Source organism: Cricetulus griseus (assembly GCF_003668045.3).
Source record: "Cricetulus griseus strain 17A/GY chromosome 1 unlocalized genomic scaffold, alternate assembly CriGri-PICRH-1.0 chr1_0, whole genome shotgun sequence".
NCBI lineage: Eukaryota > Metazoa > Chordata > Mammalia > Rodentia > Cricetidae > Cricetulus > Cricetulus griseus.
Window position 1 is genome coordinate 65,706,425 of NW_023276806.1, and position 16,814 is coordinate 65,723,238.

Consider the following 16,814-nt stretch of genomic DNA (forward strand, 5'->3'; position numbering starts at 1 on the left):
CATTTTTGTATAGCAAAATCATGCATGGTACAAAGTTCTTTTTCTTTGAAACTTTCTTCCTCTCACTTAGCCACATTGGGTTTTAAAAACCTTACAGACCTCCAAACTTCAAGAGGCTGATGAGACGACTCAGAGGTTATGAACACTGGTTGTTCTTCTAGAGGTCCTGAGTTCAATTCCCAGCAACCACTTCATGGCTCACAACCATCTATAATGAGATTTGGTGCCCTCTTCTGATGTGGAAGCATCCGTGCAGGAAGAACACTGTACATAATCTAAAAATAAAATCACTTTTAAAATTATTTATCTTATTGGTGTTTTGTTGTATGTATGTCTGTCTGTCTGTGAGAGTGTTGAATTCTGGACTTGGAGTTACAGACAGTTGTGAGCTACCATGTGGGCACTGGGAATTGAATCCGGGTCCTCTGGAAGAACAGCCAATGCTCTTAAACCACTCTCTAGCCCTAAAAAAATCAATCTGAAAAACAAAGAACTCCAAACATCCTTTGCTTTATAAATACCCTGGATGTCAAGTAGTGGTAGGGATGCTCAACGATGATGAGCTCTTCCAGAGAACCCAAGTTGGATTCCCAGCACCCACATGCCAGCACACAACAGATCTGAAACTCAGGTTCCAGGGAATCTTTGACACCCTCTTCCAGCTTTGGTGGGTATCAGGCACACATTTGGTACACAGACATATATGCAGACAGAAGACCCACACACATAAAATAAACAATTGGTTTTTTGACTAATGGTGGGAGGGAGAGTGCTCAGCAGTTAAAAGTACACTTATGTTCTTCCACAGGACCTAAGTTCAGTATCCATCACCGACATGGCAGTACAAAACCATCTGAAAATCCAGTTCCAGGCTGTCTGATGCCCTCTTCAGATCTCTCTTAACAACCAGACATGGACATGAGAGGACAAACACATACATGTGGACAAAAAACTCATACACAGAAAATAAACCTTTTTTATGAAGTAATTAAAATTTAAGCAAAACCAAAACCAACAAAGCTAGTTGCTAAAGAGCTCAGAGGGAGAAACAAGGCATAGCTGGGGTTGTAACTCAAGTCAAAGCATTCCCAGAACACCAGAGGCCCTAGGATAGATGCTTATCACTGAGCGTGGACTTGATGGATACAAGAGCATTCTGTTGGTGAGGCTCACCTGCAGTCAAAACCCTAACTTCTATTCACAATTGTTCTCTTTGCCTCCTGATAGTTATTAACAGAGATTTGACCTTATAACTGGTTGGCATACATCAGAATAAATATTAACATAATTTAAAAGAGAGAGAAAAAACAAAAATAGTATACACTATTTGGAATAGCTGAAATTACAATGATCAGACACAATACACAGACACAGACACACACATACACACACCAATAAGGGTCAAATTAAGGGCCATGAATATGTAAAGCAAGAGTCCCAACTATTGACCTATATCCCATATATCCCATCCCTTGGCTTCAGATATAGTGTATTGCTCTATAATCTGCCTTCAAACTCACATATAGTAATCAAAAACTTAAATATGTACATTTTGGAAAATATTGAAAACTAAAAATAAATGAAGTTTATCCTATGAAGCATGCTAGCACAATATGTAATTACCATAACTTTAGCTCTCAGAAGGGAGAGGCAGAAGACATATACTGAAGCCCAGACAGGCCTGAGAAATGAATTTCAGATCACCCTGACCTCCAGTGAGAGACATTATCCCTAAAAACCAAAAGCAACTTTTTTGAAAGGAGAGAGAAAATCAATAGGAGGCCAGTACTGTGATACAGAGCGTATGCCTAGTATGTACAATCCCCTAAAATCAATCTCTGGCACTGCAAACAAAGTAAGAGATGGTGTTAGCTTTGCTTACCTATTAATAAAGTTACCTAATAGAAAAATTACAACACATAAGTGAGAAAACTAATGTTCTTTACAACTGCCACTTGGAGTAAGTAACCTTTTCCTAATTCTTCTGATATACTTTGTAGCATCCTCCTCTGTCTCTTTATCTCTAGCCTAGGTGTATATGCCACCACTCTGTCAAACTGCAGCTCTCAGAGCCTTTAGTCCAAAGAATTTTATCACCTCTGGAAAGCCTTTCTCAGTGTCCAAACAATAGTCTTCCAGCTTTATAAATTCTTAACTTTTTTTATTGTATTTTTGTTTTTGTTTTTTTTTTTTTTTTTGGTTTTTCAAAACAGGGTTTCTCTGTGTAGCTTTGGAGCCTATCCTGGCACAAGCTCTGGAGACCAGGCTGGCCTCGAACTCACAGAGATCCACCTGCCTTTGCCTCTCGAGTGCTGGGATTAAAGGCGTGTGCCACCAACACTCAGCCTAAATTCTCAATTTAACAGACTATTCATAGTTCGTCTCTCTAGATATACAAAACAAAGGTTCAAAGTGAAACGGAGAGGGAAAAGAATACAGACATAGCTCAGAAATTAAGAGCAACAGGAGCTCTTGAACAGAACCCAGGTTTGATAGGTAGCAGCCACATGGAGGCTCAACCGTTCATTCCTAATGTTAGTTCCAAAGGTTCTGACACTCTCCTTAGCCTCCATGGTCACCAGGAATGTACAAAGGACATATATATGCATCCAAAAGAAATACACATTAACATCAATTCTTTTAGTGGGGGAGGGGGAAACAGAAGACAATACAGAGAGTTGGAGAGAAAATCTGGACCCATTCATAAGGTTCACTGTGTTTAATGAGAAGAACAGTTCCAGGTGCAAGTCCACACCACAAAAATATCCTGTCAAGAAACACTTCTCTGTAAAAGCACCACAGAGAGCAAAGACAAGCCAGGGGTGGTGGTGGTCCACACCTTTACTCTCAGCACTCGAGAGGCGGGTAAGTTCCAGGACAGCCAGAGCTAGGTAGAGAGAAACACTCAAAAAGAGGAAAGGAAAACAACAAAGTGGCACAGGTTACCTACCTGCCCCTTAACTAAAAAGCCTGGGTCCCTTAGGAAGATATACACTCACGATTTCTTGAGATGGGACCCACGCTTAAACAGGCAACTCATTTACTTCTCACAGATTGCCCTTTTGTCATCTGAAGACAGTCTCATACAATGATCGAAGAAAGCCTGCATTCTGACACAGCCCTCCGCCTAAGGTCAGGTGTGGGATTTGTCACTTATAGCATCAAGTTAAGTGTGCAGCATTTTAGAGTGTAGAGCTTCAGATCAGGGATGCTCAACCTAAACAGGCAAGGAAAAAGCAACCGAGACCTTTCCCCCTTACCTCCTTCTGCCATGACTTCTTCACCCGGCTCTCCTGAAGGAGGCTCCTCCATGACAGGATGATCCCCTTGGTCTTCTCTGGTAACCAGCCCAGGCGGGAAGACAATTTTCTTCCCTTTCCTTGAGGCTGTGGCCTGGAGTCTCTCTTTATCCATGTGTACAGTCAGGGAATGAGAAGACTCCAAGGAAGGAAGGGCGATTTCCTGAGCGATGGCTCCATCAACAGCCTCCAAAACAGGTGGGTTTCCATGCTGGGTGAGCATCTTAGGGCGCAGAGACGGATCCTCCACGCTGAGCTGATTTTCTACATCATGACTGGAGTCCACCTCTGGGCACACTGCACTCTCATGGTGCTGATCCCAGGATAGTGACTCTGACGCCAAACCTTTAAGCTGGACAGATTCAGGCTTCACAGATGACTCTAAGTCTAAGTCATCTCCCTCCTGGCTATCCTGCTGGTGCACAGACTCTGTCACTGTAGCTCTTCTCTTCTTACAGGGCAACATTGTACAAGTCCCACTTCTGGTCCATCCTGAAAGGATACAGGGCAAGTCTTGGTCACCTCAGTAGTATTAATAGTAATTAATAACTGGTGGTGGTGGTGGTGGTGGTGGTGGTGGTGGTGTACTCCTTTAATGCCAGCACTCTGGAGGAGGCAGCAGGCAGATCTGTGACTTCAAGGACAGCCTGGTCTACAGAGTTAGTTCCAGGACACGCTTCAACCCTGGGGTGGGATGGGGGAGTAACAATAATAACATTTGATCAGTTTTCATCTCATGATCCCCAAGCTCATTCATCAACATAGAATTTGACACCAAATGCCTAGGATTTTTAGGGGAGGATGAGACACTAGCTCAATTCAAATTCCAAACTGAATTATTATGGTACCTTGACTAGGCTAAGCTTGTTACCTCAGGCTTGCAGAGATGGTACAGGCCTCTCTTCCCTGCCTAGGAAGACAGGCAGGTGGATCTCTATGAGTTCAAAGCATAGCTGGTAAGTTCTAGGCCAGCCTGGAACTGGCCACTAACACTCACATTCAAATGCCCACAGACAGACATGGAATCCAAAAATTCAAAAGTAAATCTTACAATATCACATATCACTTTTGTAATCTCTGGCTCTCCATCCGCAAAGGCTAGGATATGAACTCGGTTGAGAAAAGGGAACCCTTAACTGGTGTCTCCAGCCCCAGCACCATGTGGGTATGTCGGCACTCACTGACTGTTGCCTGAGAGGTGAATGGATGAACGTGGGCTTGAACAATGCTGCGCTGCGTTTGGACCAAGCACTTAGCGTTTACATAGGTACTGGAGGAGTGGCTTCTAACTTGCTTTCTATCTCAGGAAGATTTTGAACTTGTGGCCCTGCTGCCTCCACTTACAGGTGTTTATACAGCATGCCATTCTATGCATTGGGAACCGAAGCCTTATGCATGGAAGGTAAGCACTCTACCATCTGAGTACATCCCCAGCCTCTCTCTGGTTGCATCCTTCCCCACAAAAACACTTTGACAAGGAGTTCCAAGAACAGAATAATTCACTGCCAACCTTCAAGTCTGAAAGAGCACTCAACAGTACTAGAGGAAACTTACTAGTGGCAGCCTTTGTTCCCTCCGACTCCAAGTTTCATCTATGAAGATAACCTTAAGCCTCTGCAATGCACCTTCTCTAGGGCATTAAAGGAGGCCCTCACCATAACAACCCAGGTTCTTCTCTTGGTAAAGTTCAATGACCCAGAGAAGATTCGTTGATCCTGTCAGGGAGGGTGGTAAGTGACCAAGAAGGGGAATGGGAATCACCTAGGCGATTCCTTTATTTCACAGATGACTTCGTGAGATTCAGGGAGGGGGGTAGCAGTAAGAGTGCGGGGAGAAGGGAGTAGCCAGCAGCTGTTCTGTCAGAACTGTGCGGGGATCGCTGAAAGGGCTTCACACAACAGTGGCTCCAAGAGTCTGCTCCTTAGAGACCAGGAGGTAGATCAGCAAAGTGGATGAACGCCAATCCGCCCGCCGTACTGCACCCCGGGGGGTGGGGGTGGGGGTGGGGCCCTCGGCGTCCGGGAAAACATTTCAGAGGGAGTCCTAGCTGCGCTCTCCTCACCGCTCAACACTGGCCCAAGCCCGCCCCCACACACACACTCACACCCCGGCTACGCAATCCCCTTCACGCACCGCGCACCCAGCCTCGGAGCAGACGCCCCTCATCCTGGGCAGCCTCCGCCCCGGAGTCCCTCGTCTAACGTGCCTCTTCCCGCCCCACCGCACACTACCAAGTACCCTCGGACGCCGGCCTGATCCCGCGGAAACCCCGCTTCTGCACCAGCGGAAGTAAGGCAACGGCACTGCCTGACGTGCGCGACCCCGAGGCGCGTAGGCTGGACGTCAAGGAGCATGCGCACAACGATAGGCGCCATCTTCTTTTAGGGCAGCCTGAAGCCACAGCGCTAATACGTCAGTTAAGGGAAAGAGTAACAGTATATGACAGCTAGGTGGCCGGTAAGTAGGCAGGCAAGCACGGAGGCACTCAGGCAGGCAGGCAATTAAAGCTGTAACTTGCTAAAGTGCTTACCTTGAATGCTGCAAACTCTTGAGCTTGAATCCCAAAGCTAAACAAACCCAGTTTGCTGGTGCTCGCGTATAATGGCAGCACTTCGGGCGTGGGGACACAATGATCAAGAGTTCGAAGCTATTCTCAACACAACTCCCCCCTGTCCTGTCTATAAATAAATACATGAAAGGAACTTCCCTGCCAGATGTGGTGGCCCACGCCTTTAATCCCAGCATTCAAGGGGAAGTTGCAGGCACATCTCAAGAGTTCGAGGTCAGCCTGGTTTACAGGGCAAATTTGAGGACAACCAGGGATACACAGATAAACCCTGTCTCAAAAACGAAGGGAAAGAATAATGGGAGGAAGGAAAGGAGAGAAGGAAGGAGGGAGGGAGGAAGGGAGGGAAGGAAAAAGGAGGAAGGAAAAAGGAAAGATACTTCCTAGGTTTCTCTAACTTTAAACATACAACTCAAAACAGGGGGTTGGGAATTTATAGTTTAAGTTGACAACTAATCACCCTACCCGCAAAATACCTGGAACATAGGAAGAAGAGAATTCCTAAAATTCAAAAGGATGCTCTAGATACAAAAAAAACAAAGGCAGTCTTGAACTCAAGGTATGGCAGTTATCATATCTACATAATATTTTTCATTGTGCAAAATATTCTCCCATTGTCTCTAGGCGATTTTGTCTCCATGAAAACTCCTGGAGTCCAATGGATATTTTATCACTTTTTTCAGTTGGCAGATTCTGGCCATGCTGGGTAGATGATCACAAAAGTACCCAGTTATCAATAGGATTCGGTATCTAAAATTCCAATCTCACTTTCTCATGCATTGACCCAGTACACAGTCAAGTCCCTCGTGTTTGCGAGAGTTTTATGTTTTTTTTTGTTTTGCTTTGTTTTATTTTATTGGGATTTTTTTTGTATGTTTGTTTGTTATTTTGGTTTGTTTTTGGTTTGTCGTTGTTGTGGTTGTCTTGCTGGGATTGAAAGCACACCGCCCAGTGGATGTTAGGTCCTTTGTTATTGTTGTGCTACTTTGAGACAGGGTACTGGCCTGAAACTCAGTTTCGTCTCGCTTCTGCCCAAGTTTGATCTTTAATCGGTTTCTAAAGTTTAGTTTACATAATTGCCTTTATTGTTTCAGGAATGCACATAGCAATAGCAATCATTAGTGAAACAATAGAATTTTGTTTTTCACAGCTTCTGGAACCCAGCATGTCCGGCTTCCATCCGTATAAACCCAGGCAACTGGAGTCACAGCTGCAGAAAACGCTAAAGCGATTGTCTTCCTGCCCTTCTGTATTTGGAGACCTAGCCAAGGCCGTCCTTGACTCTCCTGCCTCACCCACTCGAGTGCTACAGTCACTGGAATATGCGACTAAAGAAGCACAACACCTACACTTCTTATTGGGCTTTGAAATTGTAGCCCCAACGCCCACAGCCTGGGGGTGGGCGGAACCTTGTCCTCGGGAAAACTCGGCGGTGGGAGGGGTCTCCTCTCGAAGAGCTTCCGGAAACTTTCGGGCAGAGGCGGAGTCTTCTGCCGAGGGCCCTTCGGAAAGAGGCGGAGCTTATCTCGCATCAGGACCAGTCCGACTGCACCTGCATCCTTAGCTCAGAGCATCCCAGGAGCACCTAAGAGGAAAGTGCAGCTAGCAACCAGGGATCCGACTGTCGCAGGGGCAGTCTGCCAGGCACCTTCCCCTCCCCTGATCCGGAGGTCTACAGCCGCGGCCTCGGTACTCACCGAGATTCCCAAAGTTGTTTGACCTCTGCAAAAGTGTTGCTACCAACAGCCTCTGATTACAACATGGCTGAGATCACAAATATACGCCCCAGCTTTGGTAAGTAGAGTCTGACAAACTAATTTTGAGGCTATCAGTGCCGGCGCAAAGCCAGGTAGCTGAGGAATTGGCGGGGAGTGAAGTCCAGATGGGAGCCTCTAGTTGCCAGCCCTGCTAGAATAGGGTCTGAGGTGGTGAGTGACAACAAGGCAGGCAGTGGACAGCGCCTGGGTTTCAGCTTTGGGCTGCAGAGGTGGCAAGGCCGGAGTGCCACGGAGGGTAGGCAATCCGGGATGCTAAAACCTTGACCGTAAACCCTTGGTGCACTGTCAGCACGGCTGGAGGTGAGAAACGGCAAGCATGCGGAGGATGTGAACCCACCTTCTGGAGGAAGAGAGGTGGGGTAGTTCGAGCCCTCCCCCTTGGGGCATGCAGGGCGGTGCCCCTTTCCTCCCCCTCCTACTTCTGAGGGCTGCAGGAGAGGGAAGCGGCAAGGGGGACGGGGCCTCAAGATGGCAGCGTGGAGACTATGGGCTGTGTGGCTGGCAGTCAAGGGAGGCAGAGGCCTCCAGGAAAGAAGGGTGCGGGGGTGGGGAGCAAAAGGGAAGCCACTCCTTAGGCCGGTCAGAGGGTTGCTAGGGCTGGGGTAAAATGCTAGCCCTGCAAGCTTCGTTCTGCACCGTAATGGTGGGGTCCTTGCCGGTGTTACCAAAAGGCGTTTGGCGCTGCCGGGCGGAGAGATGGCGTGATGTCTATTTCTGAGACTCCTGGCAGTGCCTAGGCGCCCCTTCCGGGGCCTTTGTTCCCTGTTTCCCTGGTCTGGTTTTTCGAAAAAGGGAACTCACCGGTGCTGTTGCCTGTGGGGGCGGCATTACTCGCTCTTATATACTGTGCTGTCTGTAATCTTAGCATGTCTTCCAGTGTAGGTATGATTATGTGCACTCTCCAGACCAGGAGAATGAACCTTGGAATACCATGAAGTCCAAATGAACTAGTCATGGTAGCACTAGGGTTTGAAGCAATGCCTGACTGCTGCCCTAGTCATTCTGATTCTGCTGTAGGACACTGGCCTTAGTGACAGTGAGAGGCTGTGTTTTGCCAAAGAAGAGTCAGTAATGAGGTGTGAGACTGAAGGAGTAGCTCAGAGGAAGAATGTACACCTGAGTGGTGCAAAGGTTCTTGGCAGGACCACCAGCCCTGAAAAGCAAAAAACAAATCCAACACTGACGTGGTGATGTATGCGTGCCCAGCCTAGGAGACCCAGTTCAAAGCCAGCTTAGCACCACTTCCGACTTCTAAGCCAGACAGGGCAATCTAATGACACTGGTCTCTAGAAACAAAGCATCCAGGAATGGTGGCTCTAGGCACTTTTTCCCAGCACTTGAGAAACTGGGGTAGAATTTTGAGTTCAAAGTAAGCCTGGGACATATATTGAGTTCCAGCCAGGCTGGGCTAGAGAGGGAAACCTTGCCTTAATAAAATAAAACAAGTTGAGTGGTTGTGGTGCACCCCTTTAATCACAGCACTGGGGAAGCTGAGACAGGCAGATCTCTGTGATGTGGATGCCAGCCTGGTTTGCTGAGCAAATTCCAGGAAACCTACAAACCTACAGAGAATCCCTGTCTGGAAAAACCCCTCTATGTGGATACAAAGTCCATTCGTGTACTAGGGGTAAATAGTGATCCACTACCAGTGGCCCCAGATTGTCCAGACCACATTTGTTACAAAGTACTTTAAACACTGCCACATGACAGAGGGCATACCAGGCCAACACTGAATGATCCATGACCTTGAAATACAAAAAGTAATCAATTGGTATCACTATAATTTACACTTTATTGGTTGAATCATTCAATCACTCTGTGGGTTGCAAAATGGGGACCACCTCAGGTGTCAGTCCTTACCCTTCCACTTGTGTGAAAGAGGGTCTTGTTATATTTGTTTTTTGAGACAAGTCCTCAACAGGTAGCTCCAGCTGTCCTTAACTAGGCAAAGTAGACTAGGCTGGCCTCAACCTCAGTCATCTGCCTTTGCCTCTTGAGTGTTTCAAGGTGTTCACCATCGTATCTGGCTATTCATGTTTTCTTCCTTTTTTCTCTCTTTCTGTCTTGTGTTCTGGTTTTTTGTTTTTATTTACTTTTTTGTTTTTGAGACATTATCTCTCTAATTATGGCTGACCTGGAACTCACTCTGGAGACCAGGATGACTTCAAATTCACAGAGATCCTCCTGACTCTGCCTCTGGAATGCTGGTATTAAAGGAGTACACTACCTGCACTCCTTTCTTATTTTTCTACTGTGTATGGCAGGCTAGCAGACCCATGAGCATCTGGAGATAGCTATCTTCCCATAGGACTGCTAGAAACACAGATACCACCAGCAAACTCCAGCAATGCAGGCAAGCATTCTATCAACTGAGCTCCATCTGTCTCTGCCTCCTCAGTGCTGGGATTAAATTCTCTTGCCATGATGCCTGCCTTATATATAGTTCTTTTACACAAGCACATGGGTCTGAGAGGAAAGAGAATGGTATGGTCCATGAAGATAGACTTGGTTAAGAGTGGGTATTGAGGAAGGGAAAGGTTGTGGTTTTACTTTATTTTTACTTTTATTTTTCCAGACAGGGTCTCTCTCTATATAGCCATGACTGTCCTGAAACCCTCTCTAGACCAGACTAACTGGGAACTCAGAGAACCAACTGTCTTTGCTTGCAGAGTACTGGGGTTAAAGGGTGTGCCACCATTGCCCAGTCGTGTTTTTCCATTAATAGTTCTCTACCTGTCTAATGCTGTGACCCTGAATATAGTTCCTCATGTTGTAGTGACCCCCAATCATAAAATTATTTGATGCTATCTTATAACTATAATTTTGGTACTCATTCTGAATGGCAATACAAATACATCATATGCAGGATGTATATCCAGGCGTATAAATTCAGCATAATTAAAGCAGTGATTAGTCACAAAAATACACAATTATATTTGTTGCTGATTCCAAATAAATATATTATTTTCTTGATTTATGGTGTAGCATTGGTAACAAGTCTTATACTAACAATAATAAACTACATTTGTACCTTTTTTTAAAAAGATTTATTATATATAGTGTTTTGTCAGCATGTTTTGCCTGCAGGCCAGAAGGGGGTACCAGATCTCATTACAGATGGTTGTGAGCCACCATGTAGTTGCTGGGAAAACTCAGGACCTCTGGAAGACCAGCTAGTGTTCTAAACCAGTGAACCATCTCTTCAGCCCATATATTGGTACTTCTTGCAACAGTATGAATACAAAGACACCTTCACTGAAAAGGTTGAGTTGCTTCCTTCTGAAATTCTCGGGGCAGTCTTTGCAGGAGCACAAAGATCACTTCCAGAGGTGATCTTATTTAGACTTGATAACCAGCAAGTTGGAACACAGTTCCAACAGTCTCAGACAGAACACATTATAACTGCAAATCCATGATCCAGAATTTGATAACTGGAATGTATAGAACTCAGTTCTCACTGCATCATTGTTCCTAAATTCAATGAATTCCTCTTGTGCTGTGGCAGGAACATTTTCAGCGTTGTGTGTGAATGGGTTTACTGGCAAATATAAATGGAGTTTCAGAAAGATATGGGAAATACAATGAAACTTTGTCTACAAGCAGGTGCACATGTTCTTTCACAAAAATTTTTATTGTAATCCTTTTTCTAGTTCAGTATCATGTTCCTCAAAGACATCAGATAAAATAGACAACATATAAATTTGTTTTCATCCTCCACTTTTTTTTTCTTTTCGCTAAAGTTGAGGTTTCATTTGGAATATGAACTTTTTAGAAAAATTAAGGCATGTTGCATTGGACCTTGTATCGATAAATTTAACTCATTCAAGATAGCAAAGATGGTAACCAATTAAGCTATTTTCTGTTTTCACTTTTATTACTGAAAAGTGCTTCAAACTGTGGTCTTGCTTTCTGGTTTAAAAAAGTTTTGAGCTCTTCATGAAGCTCCAAAACACATTTTAGCTGGGCAGTTGTGTCACACACCTTTAATCCCAGTGCTCAGGAAACCAGAGACTGGTGAGTCTCTTGTGAGTTTGAAGCTAGCCTTGTCTAAAATGTGAGTTCTAGGACAGCCAGTACTACACGGAGAAACCTTGTCTCTGGGAAAAACAAAACAAACCAAAAAATGAAAACCACCACATTTTAAAACCTTTCCACTCAAAAAACCATCTGACTTCAGTGAGAAATTGCAGAGCTTTGGTCATTGCAACCAACTTATTACAACACAGTTGTGAAAACAGTCACTGTTTAAAGTGATTGCCTTTACAAAATTAACAATTTATAACACTTTTTATTACTTCTAGCAACTCTTTTTTGGGAGCTTGGGGGTTCAAGACCAGATTTCTCTGTATAACAGCCCTGGCTGTACCAGAACTCACCTTGTGGAACAGGCTGTCCTAGAGCTCACAGAGATCTGCCAGCCTCTGCCTCCTGAAAACTGGGATTAAAGGCATACAACACCACCACTTGGCATTTCTTATAACTCTTTTTTTTTTTTTTTAAAGATTTTATTTATCTATTATGTATACAACATTCTGCTTCCATATATATCTGCACACCAGAAGAGGGCACCAGATCTCATAATGGATGGTTGTGAGCCACCATGTGGTTGCTGGGAATTGAACTCAGGACCTCTGGAAGAGCAGTCGGTGTTCTTAACCTCTGAGCCATATCTCCAGCCCATTTCTTATAACTCTTATGACAACATCTTTCACTGCTAATATTTGCTGTTGAATCATATGGTGGCTTCTGATGACTTTTGGTGACTTATTCAGTACAAAAAGTTGAAATCCAAATGGACATAAAAGGATAGCTGGAGCACCATCTGTGTAAAAATCACAAACCTTTCCCCAAGAGATCTTATGTTCTCTCAAATACATCAATCACAGCAGTTGTTTCTAGAGGTGCAAAGAAAAGAAACTCAACTTTAAAGTCATTATCATTAATATTCCTCACGTAAACCAGTAACTGACCAGTTGCTACTGGTTACTAGATTACTAAAGATGGATACTAAATATTGGAAATGGATCAGATTTCATTTCCTAGTTACCTAATAAAGAATGACAGCAGACATATCATCTATTTGTTTGGGGACATTATCGTTAGATAAGAAAATTTCACTCAATTGGGTAATAAATTTTTATACAGTCATAACACAATTAGGTAATAAATTTTTCTCCAATCATAATTCAAAAATATCTTTGGCTAACTCTGGCCACAGTAAACCCTCAGCAATGGTGTGAGTTTAATAGCTCTGGCAATTCTGGGTGTGGCCGAATATGAAGCATCACTGGCTGCTGCATTCTGTGTGTGGTACTAGCCACAAATGTCACATCCGGCCTTCTTGAATACATCGACTTTCCTTCTAAAATAGAAATAGAAAAAAATGGAAACAAAAAGAAAGAAAATTCATTTGACATTTTCTTCCTATTTAAAATACTAAGAAAATAAAAATGACTCCATATATAACAGACACTTATATTTTAAGGACCTAGGACCAGAGACTTTGTAACAAGTTAAGAAGTGTTCATCTGCAGACCCAGACTTTTCCTTCCTTCTTTCTCTTTTCCATTTTTGATGTTTATTTATTTATTTATTCATTCCATTGGGTGAGACACACACATGGTAAGTATGTAGAGGTCAGAAGGCTTGTGGGAGGAGTCATTCATCTTCCACCATGTGTTCTCTGGTGGAAGTTAGCAAGACAGCCCCACTGTTGACTGTCTGTATTGGAGTACTGGAACACCCTCATTAAATCAAGCACACAGCTCATACTCTATGTAATGGTTGAAGTAAACAGAGTCCTACACAAAAGGCAACCTTCAAATATTCAGGGCATGGCTTTCTGGGAAGCACAAATTAAACAATTGAACAATCAAACCTGCAAGTGTTTTGAAGGTTTTAAAAAAGAATCAGGGACTGTCAAGATGGATCGCTGGTTAAGAGCAATGGCTGCTCTTCCATAGGACCTGGGTTCAATTCCCACTATCCACATGGTGGTTCACAACCATCTGTAACTCCAGTTATCAGACACCTGCCCTCCATGGACATCAGGCTCTGATGTGTGTGCTGCACACACATATATGCAGACAAAACACCCATACATGTACAATAATAGTATATTTTTAAGAACTCAGATGAGGCACTACATAGGTAGATAAAGAAGCTAAGTGAGCCATGTCTTTAATCCCAGCATTTGGGAAGCTGAGGCAGACAGATCTCTGTGAGATCAAGGCCAGCTTGGTCTATATGGCAAGCGGCAGCACAGCCAGTAAAACCCTGCCTCAAACAACAGCAGCAACAGCAGCTAAGCAAAAGTGTTCCCTGGCTTTAGCAAGCAGGAAGGCAAGGGTACTGGTCACCTCCTGGGCAGTGAGCAGATAAAGCTCCAAAGCCCAGATGGGCTTGCACTGTGGAGGCTGGATTGAGGGTTAGTTGGGCCCCACGAGGGGCGTTCTCTTGCCAGGAGCAGAAGTGCTGTTTTGACACAACTCTGGTCTCTGCCTTCAGATGTGTCACCAGTGGCGGCTGGCCTCATCGGGGCCTCTGTGCTGGTGGTGTGTGTTTCTGTGACTGTCTTTGTGTGGACATGCTGCCACCAGCAGGCAGAGAAGAAGCACAAGACCCCGCCATACAAGTTTATTCACATGCTGAAAGGCATTAGCATCTACCCAGAGACCCTCAGCAACAAGAAGAAAATCATCAAAGTCCGGAGAGACAAAGATGGTCTCCGGAGGGAGAGTGCACGAGGGAACCTGTTAGTAAATGCGGCAGAGTCTGGCCTGCTGAGCCAAGAAAAGGACCCCAGAGGGCCTAGCTCTGCATCTTGTATAGACCAGTTACCCATCAAAAGAGACTATGGGGAAGAACTGAGGAGTCCCATGACAAGCCTGACCCCTGGTGAGAGCAAAGCCACCTCCCCATCATCACCAGAGGAAGAGGTGATGCTCGGATCCCTTACCTTCTCGGTGGACTATAACTTTCCCAAAAAAGCTCTGGTGGTGACAATCCAAGAGGCCCACAGGCTGCCAGTGATGGATGACCAAACCCAGGGCTCTGACCCCTACATCAAGATGACGATCCTTCCAGACAAGAGGCACCGAGTGAAGACCCGAGTGCTTCGCAAGACCCTGGACCCTGTATTTGATGAGACCTTCACCTTCTACGGAATTCCATACAGCCAGCTGCAGGACCTGGTGCTACATTTCCTCGTGCTCAGCTTTGATCACTAATCTGGCAATGACGTCATTAGAAGATTATGTGCTAATGGGTGGAGTGGACCCCAGCACAGGCAAGGTTCAGCTGACCAGGGACATCATCAAAAGGAACATCCAGGTGAGGAGAAAGAGTGTGCAGGGAAGGGGCGGTAGGATGGGGCCTAAGAGATCTAAGGGGAGAGATAGATGGGAAAGTCAGTCACACAGCTGCCCAACAGCTCATAGCCTCAAGCACACAAGAGGCAAGAACCACAAATAAAACACAGGAACTTCCTGTAAATGAACTGTTGATGAGACTCTGACTTGTGTCTTTTGTTTTTCAAAGGCACTGCCCTAGTCTGTTTGGGGCAAGAAAGCTGCTGCAGGAGAAAGAAAGACTCCTCCCTGGAGGTTCGGGCTACTCTGTGAGCTGCACACTGTGCACTCAGTCCTCTGGAGAATGCAGCTAAGGGGAACCTGTCCTCCGAGGGGTCAGCTACACTCACCTGCTGGGGTTACGCTGGTCTCCACTTGTGGAGCAGTCTTGGGTGAGGCCAAGGTAGAAGGCTGCTTCTCAGCAGCATCTCCAACTGCTTCATCATTCACGTCACCCTCTTTCTGCAAGGCTTCCATCCCTTCTGCCTCCTCTTCCTCTTCTTCTTCTGGCTCAGAGTTCTCCTCCTGGGAGTTCTCTTCCTCAGACTCACCCTCCTGACTCATGCTCCTTTCAGATGCCAGCCAAGTCAGTTTCTCCATTGTTTCCTAAAAGCACCCCAAAGAATGTTTCTAAGGGCTCCTAGCAGCTCACAGAAGGCCCAAGTACAGGAGCAGTGTCAGGAGGATCTAAGGTGAAGCAGGGCCACCACTCTGAATTGGTGAAGCCTGAGGGTACTGAGGACAGGCCCGGGCAGACATGCCTATGGAAGGCTGCCCCACTTCCTGAAGACGGCTTTCCTCTGCCATGACCCACACATAGAAGCTTTTTTAACTCTTCTATCTTCTTGCTCCTCCTCTGCCTCCTCCTCCTTCTTCCTCGTTTGTTGTTTTTTTTCGGTTGTCACTGTTCTTTGCTTCTTTTCTGCAGGGTTGGGGATTGAAACAAGGCCTTACACATGTCAGCTACATGTGCTATTACATGCCTATTCCTCTATTTCTTAAGAGTATGTTAAATTTTGTTTTTTGAGATGGGGTTTCTTTGTGTAGCATTGAACATCCTAGAAATAGCTCTGTAGATCAGACTGGCCTGAAATTCACAGATATCCACCTATTTCTGCCTCCCAAGTGCTAGGATTAAAGACAGAACAGAAATGATCTAATTTTTTTTTTTGGCTCATTACATTGTAAGTGTTTTGTCTGTAGGTAAATTTGTCTGCTACATGCCTACAAAGGTCTGAAGAGGGCACCAGAAAGAATGGAACTGGAGCTTCTGTGGATTATGCACAGCATGTGGGTGCTGGGACTCAAACCTAGGCCCTCTAAGGAGCACCGAGTATTCTCTTGTTACAATTATTTGTTTTGTGGTTTATTTTGTTTTGGGGTTTTCTTTTTTTGTTTTATTTTGTTTGTGAGAAGGAGTTTCTCTTGTGTAGACCTGGCTGTACTGTAACTCACTCTGTAGACCAGGCTGGCCTTGAACACCCAAGTGCTGAGATTAAAGACTTCTCCTACCACTGCCAGGCACAAAAACTGTTAACAGTGGAGCCATCTACCCCCCTTCAAAGGTTAATATTTTTAAGCCTATTTATCCCTGTGGGCATTCACTGGAATACATACACACCGAGGCAACCATGGGAGGGACCGGAGGATAAACTATAGCAATCAGTTCTCTCCTTATACTATGTGATAATGGTATGCACACAGGCCATTAAGGATGGCAAACAGTATCATTTTACCTGTAGCCTCCTTGTTTGTTTGGCATTTAAAGTATGCTCAAGGAGTCAGTGAGATGGGTCAATAGGTAGAGACAACTGTTGTCAAG

At 45.0% G+C, this 16,814-nt stretch overlaps 2 protein-coding genes across 31 annotated transcripts in view; both read right to left on the reverse strand.

Annotated features, from left to right (window-relative positions):
• Positions 1-5,621, reverse strand: part of LOC100771675 (GON-4-like protein) — a 61,673-nt gene extending 56,052 nt beyond the window's left edge. For 10 of the 14 annotated variants that reach the window (XM_027393179.2, XM_027393178.2, XM_035450501.1 and 7 more), the window contains exons 1-2: positions 5,538-5,621; positions 3,261-3,791 (exon numbers count right to left, since the gene is read on the reverse strand). In XM_027393179.2, coding sequence (XP_027248980.1) covers positions 3,261-3,765 — 505 coding nt within the window. In that variant the 5' untranslated portion in view covers positions 3,766-3,791; positions 5,538-5,621. The other 4 variants (XM_027393170.2, XM_027393167.2, XM_027393171.2 and 1 more) reach the window with 4 other exon arrangements.
• Positions 5,622-7,415: 1,794 nt separating this feature from the next.
• The window catches only part of LOC100764952 (GON-4-like protein), a 46,621-nt gene continuing 37,222 nt past the window's right edge, over positions 7,416-16,814 (reverse strand). For 11 of the 17 annotated variants that reach the window (XM_027393158.2, XM_027393162.2, XM_027393157.2 and 8 more), the window contains 2 exons: positions 15,343-15,598; positions 11,254-13,005 (listed from right to left, as the gene is read on the reverse strand). In XM_027393158.2, coding sequence (XP_027248959.1) covers positions 12,869-13,005; positions 15,343-15,598 — 393 coding nt within the window. In that variant the 3' untranslated portion in view covers positions 11,254-12,868. Of the gene's footprint in view, positions 7,451-11,251; positions 13,006-14,601; positions 15,028-15,342; positions 15,915-16,814 lie in introns of those variants that run through there. The other 6 variants (XR_004771596.1, XM_035450509.1, XM_027393160.2 and 3 more) reach the window with 6 other exon arrangements.